The 16,940-nt window shown below is 43.0% G+C and overlaps 2 protein-coding genes across 4 annotated transcripts in view; one reads left to right on the top strand and one right to left on the bottom strand.

Annotated features, from left to right (window-relative positions):
- LOC136933698 (rap guanine nucleotide exchange factor 6-like) overlaps positions 1–16,940 on the top strand; it is a 119,589-nt gene that overhangs the window by 6,800 nt on the left and 95,849 nt on the right. For 2 of the 3 annotated variants that reach the window (XM_067229190.1, XM_067229191.1), the window contains exons 2-4: positions 12,974–13,044; positions 13,858–13,914; positions 13,990–14,073. In XM_067229190.1, coding sequence (XP_067085291.1) covers positions 12,974–13,044; positions 13,858–13,914; positions 13,990–14,073 — 212 coding nt within the window. Of the gene's footprint in view, positions 1–12,973; positions 13,045–13,857; positions 13,915–13,989; positions 14,074–15,314; positions 15,359–16,940 lie in introns of those variants that run through there. The other variant, XM_067229193.1, reaches the window with a different exon arrangement.
- LOC136933706 (homeobox protein MSH-D-like) overlaps positions 1,810–16,940 on the bottom strand; it is a 300,351-nt gene continuing 285,220 nt past the window's right edge. The window contains exon 3 of the mRNA XM_067229209.1: positions 1,810–1,866. The gene's annotated coding sequence lies outside the window, so the exon portion shown is untranslated. The remainder of the gene's footprint in view (positions 1,867–16,940) is intronic.

A 16,940-nucleotide genomic window follows, 5' to 3' on the forward strand; every position in this document is an offset into this window, starting at 1 on the left:
TGTGTGTGTTGGTGTCTTTTTCCCTGGGTGTGTGTGCATGCGTGATGTAAAGCAGCAAAGTGATACAATCAGAGCAATTTAAAGTTCAACACTAATTGCTTATGCAGTGAGTCAAAAACACCCAGTGTTGGCTGCATCCAATCTTCTCTCTGGAGACCTGAAACCTTGTGTTATCTTCGGGTCATTCTGACCCATCAGTCATTGTGACCCACCATCGTATTGTGACAACTTTACCGCATACAAAAACAAAGTGAAGCATTTTCTTTTAACCGTTGTGCCGTCTCAGACCCCCCACATTGCGAAATTGAGAACATTATTTTTTATTTGTTTTTGTATTGGGTAAAATTGGGTAAACACAACAATGGTTCGTTATGAACCTTTGGGCAGCACAAGGGTTAAGGAGAGCCTGTCCACTCTCTACTAAGTCCAACTGTACCGAATTTGGTTGCAGTTCCACCAGAGTTCCACTGGGGGTGGTCGCGAGTGCATGCTGAATGGAAGTCTGTGAAGCTTAACGGCTAAATTTGTCTCTTTTAACATTTAACATTTAGTCATTTAGCAGACACTCTTATCCAGAGCGACTTACAGTTAGTACAGGGACATTCCCCCCGAGGCAAGTAGGGTGAAGTGCCTTGCCCAAGGACACAACGTCATTTCGCGCGGACAAAAATCAACCCGGCAACCTTCCGATTAATATCTCGATTCCTTATACAGCAGTTTACAGCAGGCGCAGGCAGTATTGGGCCAGGGTGGCACTGGCCCGCCCACATTACTCACTGGCCCGCCCAGGCAAGTTTGATCAAAATGCATTTTTAGTTTATTTTTATTATTCAAATGTATTTAAGAAAATATATTAATATAAACCTGATTTAAAGTTGACTGGTGTGTGTGTTTAATTTGTTTTCCGAATAAAATGGAACTGTTGAAGTAAGTTGTAGAACGTAATTAGATAACAGCGTCTGCTAAATGATTAAATGACTTAAGCTTAATTTATACTTATGTCGCCGACACTTTTGAAAGTGTCGCTCAGGCTGCTGCATTTATACTTTGGCGAACAGTCGCCTGTGCTCAACGTTCGCGTGACACTCGACGTACTGACGTATTGGGACAACATCAACTGAATTATTTTACCATTACATTGTTAACGCTTTGTAGGTGATCGATCGGAGAAAATGGCTGTAGCGAAGCCATTTTGAGATGGAGATAGTGAGTACATTAGAGGAGGAGGGTTGGAGCGAGGTAGAGAGAGGGTTTGGAGGATTATTAGAGAGCATGTCAGTGGAGGAGGAATTGGATTTAGAGGAAGAGGAATTATTAACAGTATTGCTATTAGCATGAGAGCAGGGGAAAACAGCTGTTGAGGGCTCGCTGAAAATTATCACACTTGCTCGACACTGTGACGATATCAGTGGCAGTTGACATTTTTCCTGGTAGCCGACACTTCCAAGCGATGGTTAAAATTGTCGACCATGGCATAATTTCTGTCGGTGACCATTTCAAAAGTGTCGGCGACCCAAGTATACATTTGGCTTAAATATTATTGGTAGCTATGGTTGCTAGGGGTTCCGAAGACTCTGGGCGGCCTTTAGCCAGCTAACTTTGCTAGACTAGCTGCTTTTTAACCAATGTACTAACATTGGCACAATAATGGCTAAACAAGTGACCTGCCCCAGACCGTTTTTACATTTACATTTAGTCATTTAGCAGACGCTCTTATCCAGAGCGACTTACAGTAAGTACAGGGACATTCCCCCGAGGCAAGTAGGGTGAAGTGCCTTGCCCAAGGACACAACGTCAGTTGGCATGACCGGGAATCGAACTGGCAACCTTCGGATTACTAGTCCGACTCCCTTACCGCTCAGCCACCTGACTCCTTTCTGCCTATGCCCCTGTTTTTCTCTATTAGCCTGTCGTCTGGTACCTTTGCCCTGTCGTCCTGCCTCAGCGTGTACCACACTATGCCTAGATTCATTTTTTGCCTTCTGCCTGCTCCGTTATGTGCTTGTAATAAAAGTGTGCGCTCTGCACTTGTATCATCTAGCTACCCCAGTCTCCACTGAGTATTCGTTCCACTATGCTGGTTTGTCCAGCCTTTATTGAGCTCTGTTGGTTGAACATGATGTTTAGACAGTGTTTTGTTGTTGCCTTTGCTGAATATTGCAAATTAAAGGTGTCACTGTTTTTGCAGTTGGTCTATTCTTTTTTCTACTCTCTAACACCGTGTGCTAACTGGATGCGAGCGTACGACTGTCGCGTAGCATCAGAAGCTCTCTGTCCACACTGTATCCATCAAATTCACTTCTGTCAAAGAACTTATATACTCTTTGCTCCTTTTACGTAAACTAACGACGTGTGCTAGGCTACAGAGCTTTCAATGCGAGCGACAAAAAAATTAATAGAAACTGCGTTATTATTTAAGTCTTTTTTTTTCTCTGTAAAACTATAGGACCACTCACTTTTTCACTGGCCCGCCCAAAATACAATTTCTGCCTACGCCCCTGGTTTATAGTAGTACCCGCTATACAAAGAAGCAACGCTTGACGGACTAACAACAGTACCTAAGGTGGGCGTGGCTTCATCTTTATGTTCTGTCACTTTAATGCAGATCGGTTAATATTAGCCGTCAATCACTCAGTTTGCGAGGCACTCGAGCGAGACACACAAGTGTAGGTGACGTTACCCACACAACAGACCTTCCCCCCACACACACGTCAAATTTTCAGGTCGCACATGTGCGAGTGGCAGTGTCGTTCCTAGCACATTCGGTGCCCTAGGCAGTGGCGAAAATCTGCTTTCAACTTTGGGGGGGACAATTATATGACATTTTCTCAAGAGCAATTTCTGAGGGTGACACCAAAATGACTTCTGTAACACAGCCTACATTGTAATATGTTAAATGTATATTGAGGAACCATAATTAATACTCCTGGATAATTTATAGTTAGTAACTGAAGGGTTGTCTCAACTTGTTCAAATGTAGTTATAGTAGTGTTTCTTATCAGTCAAGTATGAATGCAGGTGTACAGTATTTACAACCAGTAATACCAAGAAAGGCCAGTATGTACTGTACACTGTATGGGTGCAGTTTATGTAATTACAATGGGCATGGTGCAGTCTCATCTAAAATAATCTCAATTGAACCATCATAAAGTCGGGGGAAATCGCGAAACCATTTCTCTTGAAATGTCAACACTTTGTTGTCAAGAGTCTGCGGTTCTATAAATTGTGGGTGTGGCTGATATGGTTCTGTGCCACCACTGAGGTGACTAGACAGTGCTGTTCCACTGTCTCCTATACTGGTGCTGCTGGCAAAAAGGTTGACAACCGGTCCTGCCATGGCTGTGACACTGTCATCGGAAGTCTCTCCCTGGCACTTTCCCTTTCACCACCCTCACTGACTCACAGTGTCTCCTAGAAAAGAAATAAGGTGTTTGCCATCCTCCTAACTACCAGTACCCAATACTACACAATTAATCACAACTACCATTGCCTCAAACTAATCTTGGTTCAGTCACCAGTTTAAGTAAAGAGTGGGGGTATCCATGACATTGTCCAATTATGTCCCTATTTGACAAGTCTAAAGAAGAGAACCCATCATGTTGCCAAACAAGAGACTCAACAAACTTACCTGAGACCCCCTGTCTCTGCCAGTCTGTTCCTGCCTATCTGCAGCTCTATTGTCTGTTTGTCATCTGGTGCCTTCTCTGCCTAATGACATCATTATGAAACATTCAATTAGCACATTTCACATCATTTTTATGAACATTTTATCAACTAGTCTTTGAGATTAGGCCACGAGGGTTCTTTCTTTGCGTTTTGGTGTCCTGAAATGCTCTGATGTCCGTCTTTCTTTTTTCTGCAATTGTTCTACCATGCTGGCCGCACACACAATGTGCAGGTTATTTACAGTAGGAGATGGGCTTCTATCATTTATTACCATTCTTCTAGAATAGGCTTCGATCTACCAGGTAGCTAGACAGTCAGTTAGGAAAGGTGAAACGGATTGCATTGACAAGGATTGACAGCTGTAAGAGTTCACCCTTTACACAACGCAAACTGCAACCTTTTGTCATTTTAATATAATTCATGTTTTGGTTTTATATTGGCTGGCTTCCCAGAATAGCTGAATTTGCAGAGCTAGCGATCCCCAATTCCGTTTGTGTGGTATTTGCCATCATCTTTGCTATCGCCAGTTTACTCCAGATCGGAACACAGGTACTTCTGAGTCCCTAGAGATGATTTAGCTTTTGCAACGAGACCATTTAAGATAATTATGACAATGGTAGAATATAGTATAGTTCTGTTCAGTATCGCTAACCATGGCAAATGGATTTCTAAGAACTACAATATCCGTGCTGATCTTGGATTAAATTGACGATAGCAAAGTTTCCATCTTTTGACGACGCCAAATGGAATAGGTGCTAATGTTTGCTCCATTGGTTTGTTTGCTAGCTATGCAAATGCAGCTAGCTTAGTGTGTGTGAACCCTGCCAACATAGTGAAATCGCTATGGTGCGATTAACTGTTAATTTCACGTTAGCTACGTGCATTTCAGATGGTAGACACTCAAGTCACCTTGTCAGATAAGGAACACAACTACTGCATTGCTAGCTTCTCTCAGTCACTGACTCTAATTCAAACAGCTCGTGATGTTACCTAGCTAGCTAGCTAACATAGTGACCAATGCAGGGAAAATGGTGACAGTTATGAATGTTTTATTGTATTGAGTGGTAGAAATAAATTGTCTAACTAATCCTTTCTTACAACTACTTACTGGACATCAGCCACCAACGACACAAACAGATACTTTCCGATTTTCACACACACACCTGCATCACTGCTGAGGGCTGGGGCTGTGGATCAAACCATTGTGGGACCAAGGGCCCTGTTCGCAATCTTTTTCAACTTAAAAAAGCGCCATTGTGTCCATAATCAGCGAAGCACTTTCATTGCATATTATCAATGTTATTGAAATTACATAGTTATGTTTACAGTGATTTATTGGGGGGGGGCAAATCATATTTTTCCCAGGATTGGGGGGGTCGTGTCCCCCCTGTCCCCCCCCGGATTTCCGCCCATGGCCGTAGGCAAGGTTTGCCCCTGGCGCCCCCCACCCCAGCAAAGTCAACGGCACGACAAATTGTGTGCCAGCAGAGGGCGCCAACCACAACACGGACATATGACGTGCCGTGGTTGGCGCCCTCTGCTGGTAGTGCGTTTGAAACTCAAGGACAGTGGGAGGGTTAATTTAATTGGATGCACTTGGGAAATTACCCCCTCTTCATGCCTATGTCGCCTATAGCAAGGACCAGCACTGGCAACTAGCATGGTCATGCATGGTCTAAAAAAATTGAGCTTAGAGCCTTGGCCGGTCAGCCAGCCAGCAGTCAGTCACAGGTTGTCGTGACCACCAGCCAGTAAACCATTTTATGACTGTATGTACACTGGGTTAACTCCCAGCTTCATTCACACCTGTACAGTTCAGCATAGCAGTGTGTGCGCGTGCATATTTGTGTCTATGTGTGTGTTCGGTAGGGAGCTATAAAGACACTGCTGTCTACATCTGAAAGACAGAAGTGAATAGCTGTGGTGTGTCTGTGTGAGGGAGTGAGCGAGAGAGACAGGCCTTTAGAAGTGTTATTTAATGCTGTTGACACAGAGGTTTGATAGAAAACACACACACACCGTTTTGAGTGTAGATAGACTGAGGTACCGGAATGTTGGTATTGCAGTCAATAGCAGTGTTGTAGTAGTCTTCACAATGCTCTCTCTGTAAGAACCCCCGTTCTGTACTGCGTGTGTGTTAGCGTTTAAGCTACTGGGTCATGCGAGCAGTTTAGCCAGACGGTGGCAGTAACATGGTACTTGTCACGTTGCTCACACACACACACACACACCAGGGTTTCCCGCAGCACTTTCACACTCACGCAGGCTCTCTCACACACATACTGTCTCACTCAGACTCTCACACACTCACAGAGCAAGCTGGGGGGTCAGGCCTGGCTGTGCCACCCCTGGAGGTGGAAGGTCAGGGGTCAGCAGTATTGACGGGTGGGAGCAAGGCCCCCCTCTTGGATTAGTGCTGCAAAATAAAAAACGGTCCTTGAAACTCACAAAGACAGAGGCACATTCAAACATACACACACACACGCACACACACACGCACACACACGCACACGCACACAGAAAGATACATTGAAACATGCACACATACACACAAACCCAGATACACATTCAAACACACAAACACAGAGACATGCACAGTAAACATAATGCATTCCTGGTGCACATAGTAAAACAGCCCAATTTGATTGTGCGTTAAGTTTGTGTAACTGGGAGGGCCAGTAAGTGGGGACCTCAAGCAGGCGGACACGCTAGGACTTCCTGTCTGCTCTGCAGGGCTTTTCCTGCAGTGAAAAGGCGAAGGCGGCCCGTTTAAGGCTTTTCTCATACCGCCTAAGCCTTCTAGCAGAAACAGCAACAACAACAATATTCCCATATTGCTGTAATTCGGGCATCCCTAACTGAAGCCGAGTTGAATCACATAGTTTTTTTGGTATGTTGTAGTGCTAACGTTACCCACCTAAGCCGATCCTGTTTGCTTCGACAACAGAAGTGGAAACAACTAACGTAATAATTTCAAATGTTATCTAGTCAATCTGTTGAAAACAGTGTTGTGTACACACAATAGAGACCTTAAGGAACAGTGTGAAATACCCCCCAAAAAACAGTCAATCACCCCTTTAAAGACAGCCCTTCCACTCATAAAGTATGTTCTAAATGGCATAAATGCTGCCAATTAATAATTGACGTAACAATTTATTGTAAATGGTCAGTAGCCTAGCCTATCGATTAAGGTAGGCCACACTGTCTGCTTAATTTGATCTTGACATATAGGCTAAGCAATATGTAGCAAATAATAACAATAAACCCACTATTAATTACATTATCTTAATGCAGTGTAACTACTTCAGCATAATAATTAGGGGTGGGGGAAAAAAAATCTATTCGCATTTGAATCGCGATTCAGTCTTATAGCGATTCATATCAATTCAATTATACGAGTTTACTAGGGGTGGAACGGTACACTGAAGTCACGGTTCGGTTCATACATCACGGTTCGGTATGAGTTCGGTACAACGGAGGGCAAAGAAAACCAACCAGGTTCCTCTACGAGTGAATACGGCACATTGAAGATGACATGTAAATTCCGATTGCGTCAGTAATTTATTTGGTCCTATTTGTATGTGTATCTAATGGCTGGTTAAGCACTGTAAGGAGAAGTTGAAAATAATGTTTTGTCTAGTTCCAGTTATTGGCACACCTGGGTGATGGCGTCGGATATTTCTAGTCATTTAGCACACGCCAGATGCGTTATATGCTTAGCATGTTAGATGTATTTCCAGTCACATACCCCACAACCAGTGATGTGCGGTGATGTCAGTAAGAGGCTTGGAAATGGGAAAATGTGTCCAAACTTTTGACTGGTACTGTACATGGTGAGGAATGCAGGATCGAAGTGCGCAAGTGAGTTTTTCGCTTGTCGTCCGCAGTGAACGGACAGTAAAAGCACTGCTTATTCTACAATTTATTTTGTATTTGATTATGCGTAACTGCTACATTCGTCATCGTAACGTCTAAACAATTGCAATAACACACATATTGCATATATAAATCGCAAGAATAAACAGTAAAAATACAAATACAAGTTTATTAAGTAAAATGATTTAATACAAATTTTACTTTTTGAATTTTGGCAGGGTAGGGAGTGCCTACCTTGCCTATCCAGACTGCACGTCACTGCCCATAACTGCTGAACCACGCCGAAACACAGTGCTTATCTTATCCACCACTCTCTCGCCTGTATTACTGTTACTGAATGGGAAACCAAAGTTTTCCCAAACTTGCAATCTTAAAACGGCCGTCGGGTCCTCTATCTCTCGTGGGTCGCCACCACTCGCCATACTCGTCCTTAGTGCTGCTAGCTAGCCTATCTCTGACTCACGGCGGCGCCAATCAGAGCTTCAGATTAGATGTCCCGAAAGAACACGAGTAGTTCTGCAATACATTAATTAATTTGCACGCAAGTTTTATTTATTTTTATAACGTGTATTCTCCGTGTAATTTCATGCACCAAACCGTGACGCCCGTACCGTACAGTTCGGTACGAATACATGTATTGTTCCACCCCTAGAGTTTACTAAACTGCAATAAAAACAATACATTTGAAGTTTTGATGCATTGGGATTTTTTTCTTCAACACAACTGCCTATCACAGTCAAATAGAAACAAGTAACACTAAACAGCAAACTGGAATCAAATGTAAGCATATATTGAATCGAAATTTGATAAAAACTCGTGAATCCAAAAGATCGTGAATTGTTTTTTATCGAATTGTGACCACAAGAATCCATTCGAATCAAATCGTGAGGTACCAAAAGATTCCCACCCCTAATAATAATGTACCTAAAATACAAACGTGAGCAAGGGCGTTCGGCAATTGCTATCGAATCAACAGCCACGTGCAATTTAGCTTGCAGGTGAAGAATACAAACAACGAAAATCAACAGTTAATTTAATTTAAATTTGCAAGAACTATAGGCTAATACAATAAGTCTTAAATGATCTGACAACATAAGTTATACGACTTACAGTTCTCAAAGACGCACAGTGGCGCGCGTGCCCGCTAATGGTGTGAAGCGAGTGTCCGTGCTATTCTCCGACATGCACTCTAACAATCACTGCTGATAGACACCCTTTTGTATTTTGTACACCGAAGGTATATTTCTGATACAGTGGAAGCAGAAATGTTGCCGTGGCGGGGCGCCACGCCAAAATCAACATAGAGGAAACACTGCTGTTCAGAAGTTATGATGCAAGAAATCTGATGCAATGGCTAGATGTAACAGCATTATATCTACAAAGCACAATAAATCTGGTTCTTCTTGAGTATAAATCCCCTGAGAATGAAACATTATCGTTACCATTATGATTATACTGCTTGACAGCTACTGTGGCGTACCTGGCTTCCTGTTTCACTAAACAGATAATTCAGTATCATGACATGCTTAATGGCTGTGGCTGGATTCTAACCTATGACCTTGCACTTAAAAGGAGCCCGTCTTATCACAGTGAGCTATTCTCAGTGCTGGGAATTGCTTTGTTCAGTTACTGTATAAAAAAAAGTAAGCTGTTTCTCCTGTGGCAAGCGTTGTCAAATTTGACCCAAGTATAAAAATCAGTAATTCAGTCATTTTGACATATCAAGGTGATTGTGGTCTGGAGATTATTTGATTACATGTTCATGAAAATAGGAGCAACGGCGAACGAGGAGGTAAAAAAAAGTAGGTTTTATGAAAATTCCAAATGACCGACACCCAAAATGGCGGACACAGAACAATGTGATATCTTTCGACTTGGTATGCCACATAGAATCAGAAGAGACCAATCTTGTGATTCATAACAACACTGTTTAGAAGATATAAGCATTTCTTTTTGTGTATTTCCTGACCAGTAGGTAGCGCTGTGCCGAAAATTTGCAACTACCCTCAAATCATGCTTGTGCCGACATTTCCAAAGTTTGGTTTCCATACGGTAAACCGTTGCAGAGTTATGGCCTCACGTCCGCTTTGGCGTGCTCTTTGTCAAAATAGTTTGCTCGTTATTCATGAAGGGTTTGACTAAGCAATACAATTTTAATAACATTTTTTCGGCATAGTCTGAAGATGATCTAATACGATTTTCATGAAAATCGGAGCAAGGCGTAGGAGGAGTTCAAAAACGTTGTTTTTTCAGAAAATACAAAATGGCGCAAAAACCTTAATGACGAAAATTACGTCATAAGATCCAGTCAAATTGTCTACATCTAAGGAATCCAATGATATCTCACTTTAGAAAATTATTCTTCTGGTTCAAAAGTTATGGGCGTAAACACACCTCCAGCTTTGACCCCTTAGTGGCCCTATAGTGCTCGAGAGGTCAACATGAAACTTGGTGAAAATGATCAGGAGTCCCCAATCAGTGTGCCAAATTTCTCAACTTTTTACCATACTGTTCTATGGGCTGCTAGACTTCTAGTCCTAAGTATAATAATAATAAAACTAACAAAAACAATAGGTGCCCTAGCAGCTTTGCTGCTTGGCCCCTAATAAATAAAACTATTAGCCACCAAAAAAAAATTCTGAGGTGATTCAACGAAGGAGCAAGGTGAACATGTTACAGTACAACAGTGCGAGTGAAACGGCACTTAGAATATATATTTTCAAGCTGTAAATTGCATGCAGGGCAAGGGAAAGTTTTTCATGTTTCACTATACTTATACTACACTATACATTTGGTCCCTACAATGGTAGTTAAATAAGACCACACACACACGCACTCACCAAACCTATACACAAACACACACCCAACCCCATACATACACACACCCCTCCCCCCCCTCCCTCCACACACACACACACACACACACACACACATCAACCCAAAATGCACACACACCCACCCAACCCCATACACACACACACCCAACCCCATAAACATACACACACACACACACGCTCAACCCCATACACACACAAACACACGCCTCATTCACCCCACTCCCCGAGGAAAGAACTACTTCCCACAGCAGAAGCTGTGCTGACTAACCCAGTTAGCACTTAGTTCAACTGTATTGACTTTATCTACACTACATGACCATCACACCTAGTTGTTGGATATCCCATTCCAAAACAATGGTCATTAATATGGAGTTGACCCCCCTACCTCTTGCGCCTACAACAGGTGCCACTCTTCTGGGAAGGCTGTCAACAAGATTTTGCTCTGCGAATTTGTGCCCATTCAGCCTAAAAAGCATTGTGAGGTTGATTTTGGACTGGAAGTCTTGAAATCGCTGTTCCAATTAATCCCAAAGAAGTACAGTGGGGTTGAGGTCAAGGCTCTCTGCAAGCCACTCAAGCTCATTCTTACCAACCTTGTTAAACCATGTCTTTATCGACCCTGCTCTGTGCACATTCATGCTGGAACAGGAAAGGGCCCTCCCCTAACTGTTGCCACAAAGTTGGAAGCACCCAATTTTCTAAAATGTATTTCTATCCTGTAGCATTTAAAGCAGTGGTTCTTAACCCTGTCCTCAGGGAACTCCTGTCCTGCATGTTTTAGATGTTTCCCTGCTCTAACACCTGATTCAAATAAATGGGTCGTTATCTAGCTCTGCAGAAGCCTGGTAACGAACATGCATTTGAATCAGGTGTGTTGGAGCCAAGAAACATCTAAAACATGCAGGACAGGGGTTACCTGAGGACAGGGTTAAGAACCACTGATTATCCTTCGACAGAACTAAAGGATCTAGCCCAAACTCTGAGAGACAGCCCCAGACCATTATCCCTTGTCCACCAAACTTTACAGTCGGCAATATGCATTCTGGTAGGTCACAAATACTAAATCACATGTAAGAATCATAATAGCTATGTAAGACCCCACATGATCACAATGTAGGCCTACGTACAGCCCAACACAGACACCATGTCAAAAAGTGGATGGGTAAGTTGGTACCAATGTCAAAAAGGGGTGGGTATGTTGACGCCAACCAATTGGAAGCAAAGACGCTCCAAACATCTCAAGACGTTCAAAACAGACATGTAAAGACGACAATGTCTGTCGTCTTAAGACGGCCAAATGTATTGTCTTAACGCAAATGCTTAATTACAGGGTTTGGTACATATAGCTTTCCATATTCCGCAGACGTGTCGCTTAGTAGGCTACATGCACGCACACACACTCACACATGGTATAAATATGTGTGTAATAAATAGTTTGTAAAGCTCCAAAATGCTCCAAAAAACTAAAAACATTTTGGAGCACATGTACTCCTTGGGAAAAAGTTAGCATAGAGCCCTGGTCATCCACCTTTGACGCCACTGAGTCTTTAGTATGACCCATTCTACTGCCAGTGTTTTTCTATGAAGATTCCATGGCTATGTGTTAGGGGTGGGGGAAAAAATTTATTTGAATTTGAATCGCGATTCAGTCTGCTAGCGATTCAGATCGATTCACAAATTGATGTGAATCAATTTTTTTAAATATGTTTATTTGTATTTTTGTAAGGTACCAAAATATTCCCACCCCTACTATGTGTGTTGGGTTTAATTCACCTGTGAACGATGGGTGTGGTTGAAACACCTGCACTGAATAATTAGTGTAAAATTATTTTGTCCATAAAGGGTATCTCTCTTTTCGTCTGTCTCTCTCTCTCTCTACCTCTCCCACTCTCACTGAGATTGTCATACAATTACACACACAAGCACTCACACTCGCATGGCTCTCACACACACACACACACACACACACACACACACACACACACACACACACACACACACACACACACAGTCTTCTGTCGGGTATGTTGTTGTTGTGTGCCTGTGTGTGCCACCTAAGCATGCCTTCCACCTGTTAAAGCTAGCTGGCCAGCATCTCAAAGCTCTTTGTGTCCTGCTCCACCATATGGTTACTACAAACAGGTCACATGACTTTTGCTAGCCATAACCCTGCAAGGCACAGCAACAGCTGTCTGAGATTGTGTTCTATTTTAAGCGTGCGTGTGTGTGTGTTTGTGTGTGTGAAACTTCACACACACAAACACTTCCTCTTTGTTAATAAAAAATGTTTGTAGGTGGCAGTTCTGTTTCCACATTAACCAAGACTGTGCTTAATCTCCTAATAGCTCAGCACACCACTCAGACTGAGAGAGAGGAACGATATGAATGTGTGTGTGTGTAGCACATGAGCTATGCTGGTCTACAGTCTCTCTTGTTTAATGTGCTAATCCCTTCTAATCCTGCCATGTTTGTTTTGTTGAAATTTCTGGTGAACCAACTAGAGACCTGCTGGGTAGACTAGACTACCCTGGCCTCAATCTGAGCATGTGTGTATCACCCCCGCCAGTCCTAACCTGTTTGGTTGTGTGTTCCAGGATCTCCACATCATCTATGGACACCTTTACCACATGGATGTTCTGTCTCACCTCCGAGAGCACCAACTCAGGTCAGCATATCTGTCTAACTCTTCATCCATCCCTTTATCATCCTTCCATCTCTTGTTCCACCTATCTGTCCCTCCATCCATCAATCCCTTATTCCATCCATGTCTCTTTTTTGTTCTGTCTATTCTTCAATCCCTCCATACCTCTCCTGTCTCCTCCCTCTGTCACTCCCTGGTCTAAAAATGTTTCAGCCATTGAACATTAGGTTTGAATCCTATTCCTAACCTTACATGTTAGGCTATATTAATCCGTTCCTACCTACATGGTTGGCTAGATGAAGGAATGGGGACAGAGACGAGTGAAGGAAACCAGTTCAGAGGAATTAGGAATCAGCCCATTCTCAGTGTTTCCCCTAGGTTTACAGCTTTGGGGGGGGCGACCATGTAGAGACAGAAATGACATGCCGTCGTGTAAATAAGATAAATAACATAAGGCCATTTAGTTTGTTTAAAAAAGAGAAAGCTATAGACCTGTGTTACAGGAAAGGTAACCTTAAATGACTTATTTTGTGATCTGGCGCTATATAAAAAAATACAAAATACTCGACCTTCCAGGGAGGGGGGGGGGGGGGTGCCCCCCTAATATAATGGTAGGGGAAACACTGCATTCTTACTGGCAGGTCTTGGCATGCAGCAGGGGGAAATAAACAAACCACCTGTCAGGATGGTGTGTGCGAGTGACACCTATTCCACATACCATAGAGCTGACAAACACAGCCACTCATTGCATGTATGTGTTTGAGAGAAGAAAAGAAATATTGTGAGTGCGTGTGCTAGCTCTTGACAGTGTGTGAATAGGTCCTGTTTTTGTTTCAGGTTGATGTGCACCTCCGCCAGGTACGAGAGGCATGAAGCTAACCGTGTCCTCTTCTAGTGAGTACTTACTCAGGAAACAGTTTTTGTGTGTGTGTTACGTGTATGTGTGTAACTGTGTCTTCTGTGTTTCAGCCCTGACAGTATCTCCACCTGCTGGTACATCCTACTGACCGGTTCAGTGTTTGTGAAGGAGCACATGTACCTGGCCCGATGCTGGTACGTACACTGTGGAAGAAATTGAATTTCCTATGTGCTTATGTTAATCACGATCAGCTATTACATTTACATTTAGTCATTTAGCAGACGCTCTTATCCAGAGCGACTTACAGTAAGTACAGGGACATTCTCCCCGAGGCAAGTAGCGTGAAGTGCCTTGCCCAAGGACACAACGTCATTTAGCACGGCCGGGAATTGAACCAACAACCTTAAGATTACTAGCCCGATTCCCTAACCGCTCAGCCATCTGACTCCCTATTACCTTATCATCTGTTCAATATTCAGTCTTATTATCCATTCATATGTGTTCCTACTGTAATGTACTGTGTTCTGATGACAGTCACAGTTCTATGATGTAGTATGCTCCTGCCTATAATAACAAACAGCTATTGGCTGTTTGTTATTTTGGTTTTTGCCTATTCTCTACAAACACTGTCCTCTGGCCTTCAGCGCAGAGAGAGAGACATTATTGAGACTAGTCTAGTGTTGTCAGAAATCTGGTTTTCTCTCCCAATCTGCAGGTAGATAATACTAATAGATATTTAAAAATCCAGAACTCACCTGAACATAGTCACTTTGTTAATGAAGATACGGACAAAACATGTTCTTCATCAATACACACATACACACAGACAGAGAGAGAAGGTTGGAGCACAACAAAATCTGACTAGTAGTTGGCAGCTGTGTGTGTGTGTGTGTCCTTGCTGGGTAGAGTGTGCTGTCTGTGTGTTCCTATGGGAATCAGTTGTTGATGGACAGACGTAGTAGGGTGATGAGGGGGGTTTGATGGGTGAGGAGGGAGGCTGATGAGAGTTTGGGGCAGCTCAACAGGGGGTCACAGTCTGGAGTTAGCTGGGAGTGAGGCTGACAGGGTGGGGGAGGGGAGGGCATGGGTCAGGGGGTGGAGTGTGTGTGGGTGTGTGTATGTGTGTGCCTGGAATGCGGAACTCCTAGAAGAACAGTGACTGGCCATGTGTTCCTGAGCTGCTAGAGCTCTAGAAGCACATCCAGGCAGGAAATGAACACACACACCAGCCCGGAGCCACCATGCACACAGACTAAGGCGGGAGAGAACTCACTCCTTTAAAAAGAGCTAAGAGTCAGAACAAACCACTTCTCCTTGTCTGTACAGAGGTAGAAACCTGGATAGGCCTGGATTTAACACACACACACACACCGCTGGATTAAACACACACTGGTGGACTTGGACTGGTGGATATGCTGGATCTGGTTTCCATCAAGAAAGACCCATAGAAGAGGAGTCCTAGTTCTGGTTCTGGTTCTGGTCAGTGTCTGCTCCATATACATCTGGTGCTTCTGTCGTGGAAGTTGATATGTGAAAGTGATTTGTCAAGGTGATATGTCGAGTTGATCTGTGGTGGTGATATAGGGAGTTGAGTTTAGGGGATATATGGAGTTGACCCATGTGATGTGATGTGGTGGATGTGTTGGATATCCTGGTGGTGTGTTAAAGGCAGGCTTTGTTTGTGTGGATGGATTCGTTTAACCAGCCTTGTGGGGACCAGAAATCCCCACGAGCTGTGTGTGTGAGTATAGTTTCCAGGAAACTGACTTGTTTGGTGATTATGTAGGAATTCCCTATACATTGTGATGATAGATTAGTCTAACATGAATGGCTGAACTAGAGGTTATCTGCCCCAGAGTTTTATCTGTACGAGAGAAAACCTTTTTACCCTCAGTATCTTCATTTTGATCTTTTAACTAAAGTGTTAAAAGTGTAGTGTAGCAAAGTAGAAGCTTTGTGTCTTGAGAAGGTAGGAAGCTATTTTAGTTCATCACGCATTTTCACTTCTCTGTTTGTGTACGTCTTTCACCGGGTGCTGTTTGAGTGCAGAGTGTTTGGTCCAATAGGATGTGGCACAGCCTGCCATAGCTTAGTTAGGGATGCTAACAGCCTGTGGCCTTTGTTATTGTATATAACTGTACTCAGCACTGACTCAGAGAAGTGTTTAAGCCTGACCAAAAGACTAGCAGAGCACAGTCTGATTACATGTATACACACACACACCACAGTGTCATTCAAGACACCTACACTGGCAGTCTGTGCAAGTACTGTAGGTGTACTATTGTGTGTGCATGTGAATGGGTAACAGCCTGTGTACAATATGCACTATATTATTTGTATTTTAACAGCAGATAGGTTCTTCTGTATGTGTCCAAGAGAAATTTCCTTTGGGACAATAACGTCCATCTCATCTAAACACACACTTCTGTTTTCCTTTACCTCTGTACCAAGTTGTGTGTGTGTTTGTCTGTCAGTGTGCCTGTCTGTGTATCTGTCAGTGTGGCTTTCTTGTCTGTCTGTCTGTCTGTCTGTCTGTCCGTCAGTGTGTGTGTTTGTGGCCCTTTCCTCTTCACACTTAATAACCTGGGGCCTCTGCAGCTGTTCAAGTTAAACCTGTTCTCTGATCTCGAGCCGGTCTCTGGTCAGCCTCTGGTCAGTCTCCTACAACAACTCATATCTGAAACCGTAGTGTAGAGATAACTATTGTCAGCAATGATGCCAAAGTATATACAGCATTATTTTTGAAGTTGTTGATGAATGAGGAGCCCCGTCAGTCCAATCATTACAAAACTCGCACTATATGTTGCATAACAATGTTGAATCATGAGTGTGAAACTATTTTGACTATTGGTGGTGCCATCAATTCCAATAATTCAATTTTTTCTGGGGCTTTTATTTAGAAACTGGCCTTGATTTTTTAGAATTGGAAACCTCTGGCCTAGTGGCGTTGCTTACTTAAATATGAAGTTAAGTGTATTTGTTTGGAATTTTTCTTTTGTCACTCTACATGTAGTGTGCAGTAACATAAATCATCACTTATTGGGTGTGTTTGCCTTTGACA

Source organism: Osmerus mordax, chromosome 25, assembly GCF_038355195.1.
Source record: "Osmerus mordax isolate fOsmMor3 chromosome 25, fOsmMor3.pri, whole genome shotgun sequence".
NCBI classification, from domain to species: domain Eukaryota; kingdom Metazoa; phylum Chordata; class Actinopteri; order Osmeriformes; family Osmeridae; genus Osmerus; species Osmerus mordax.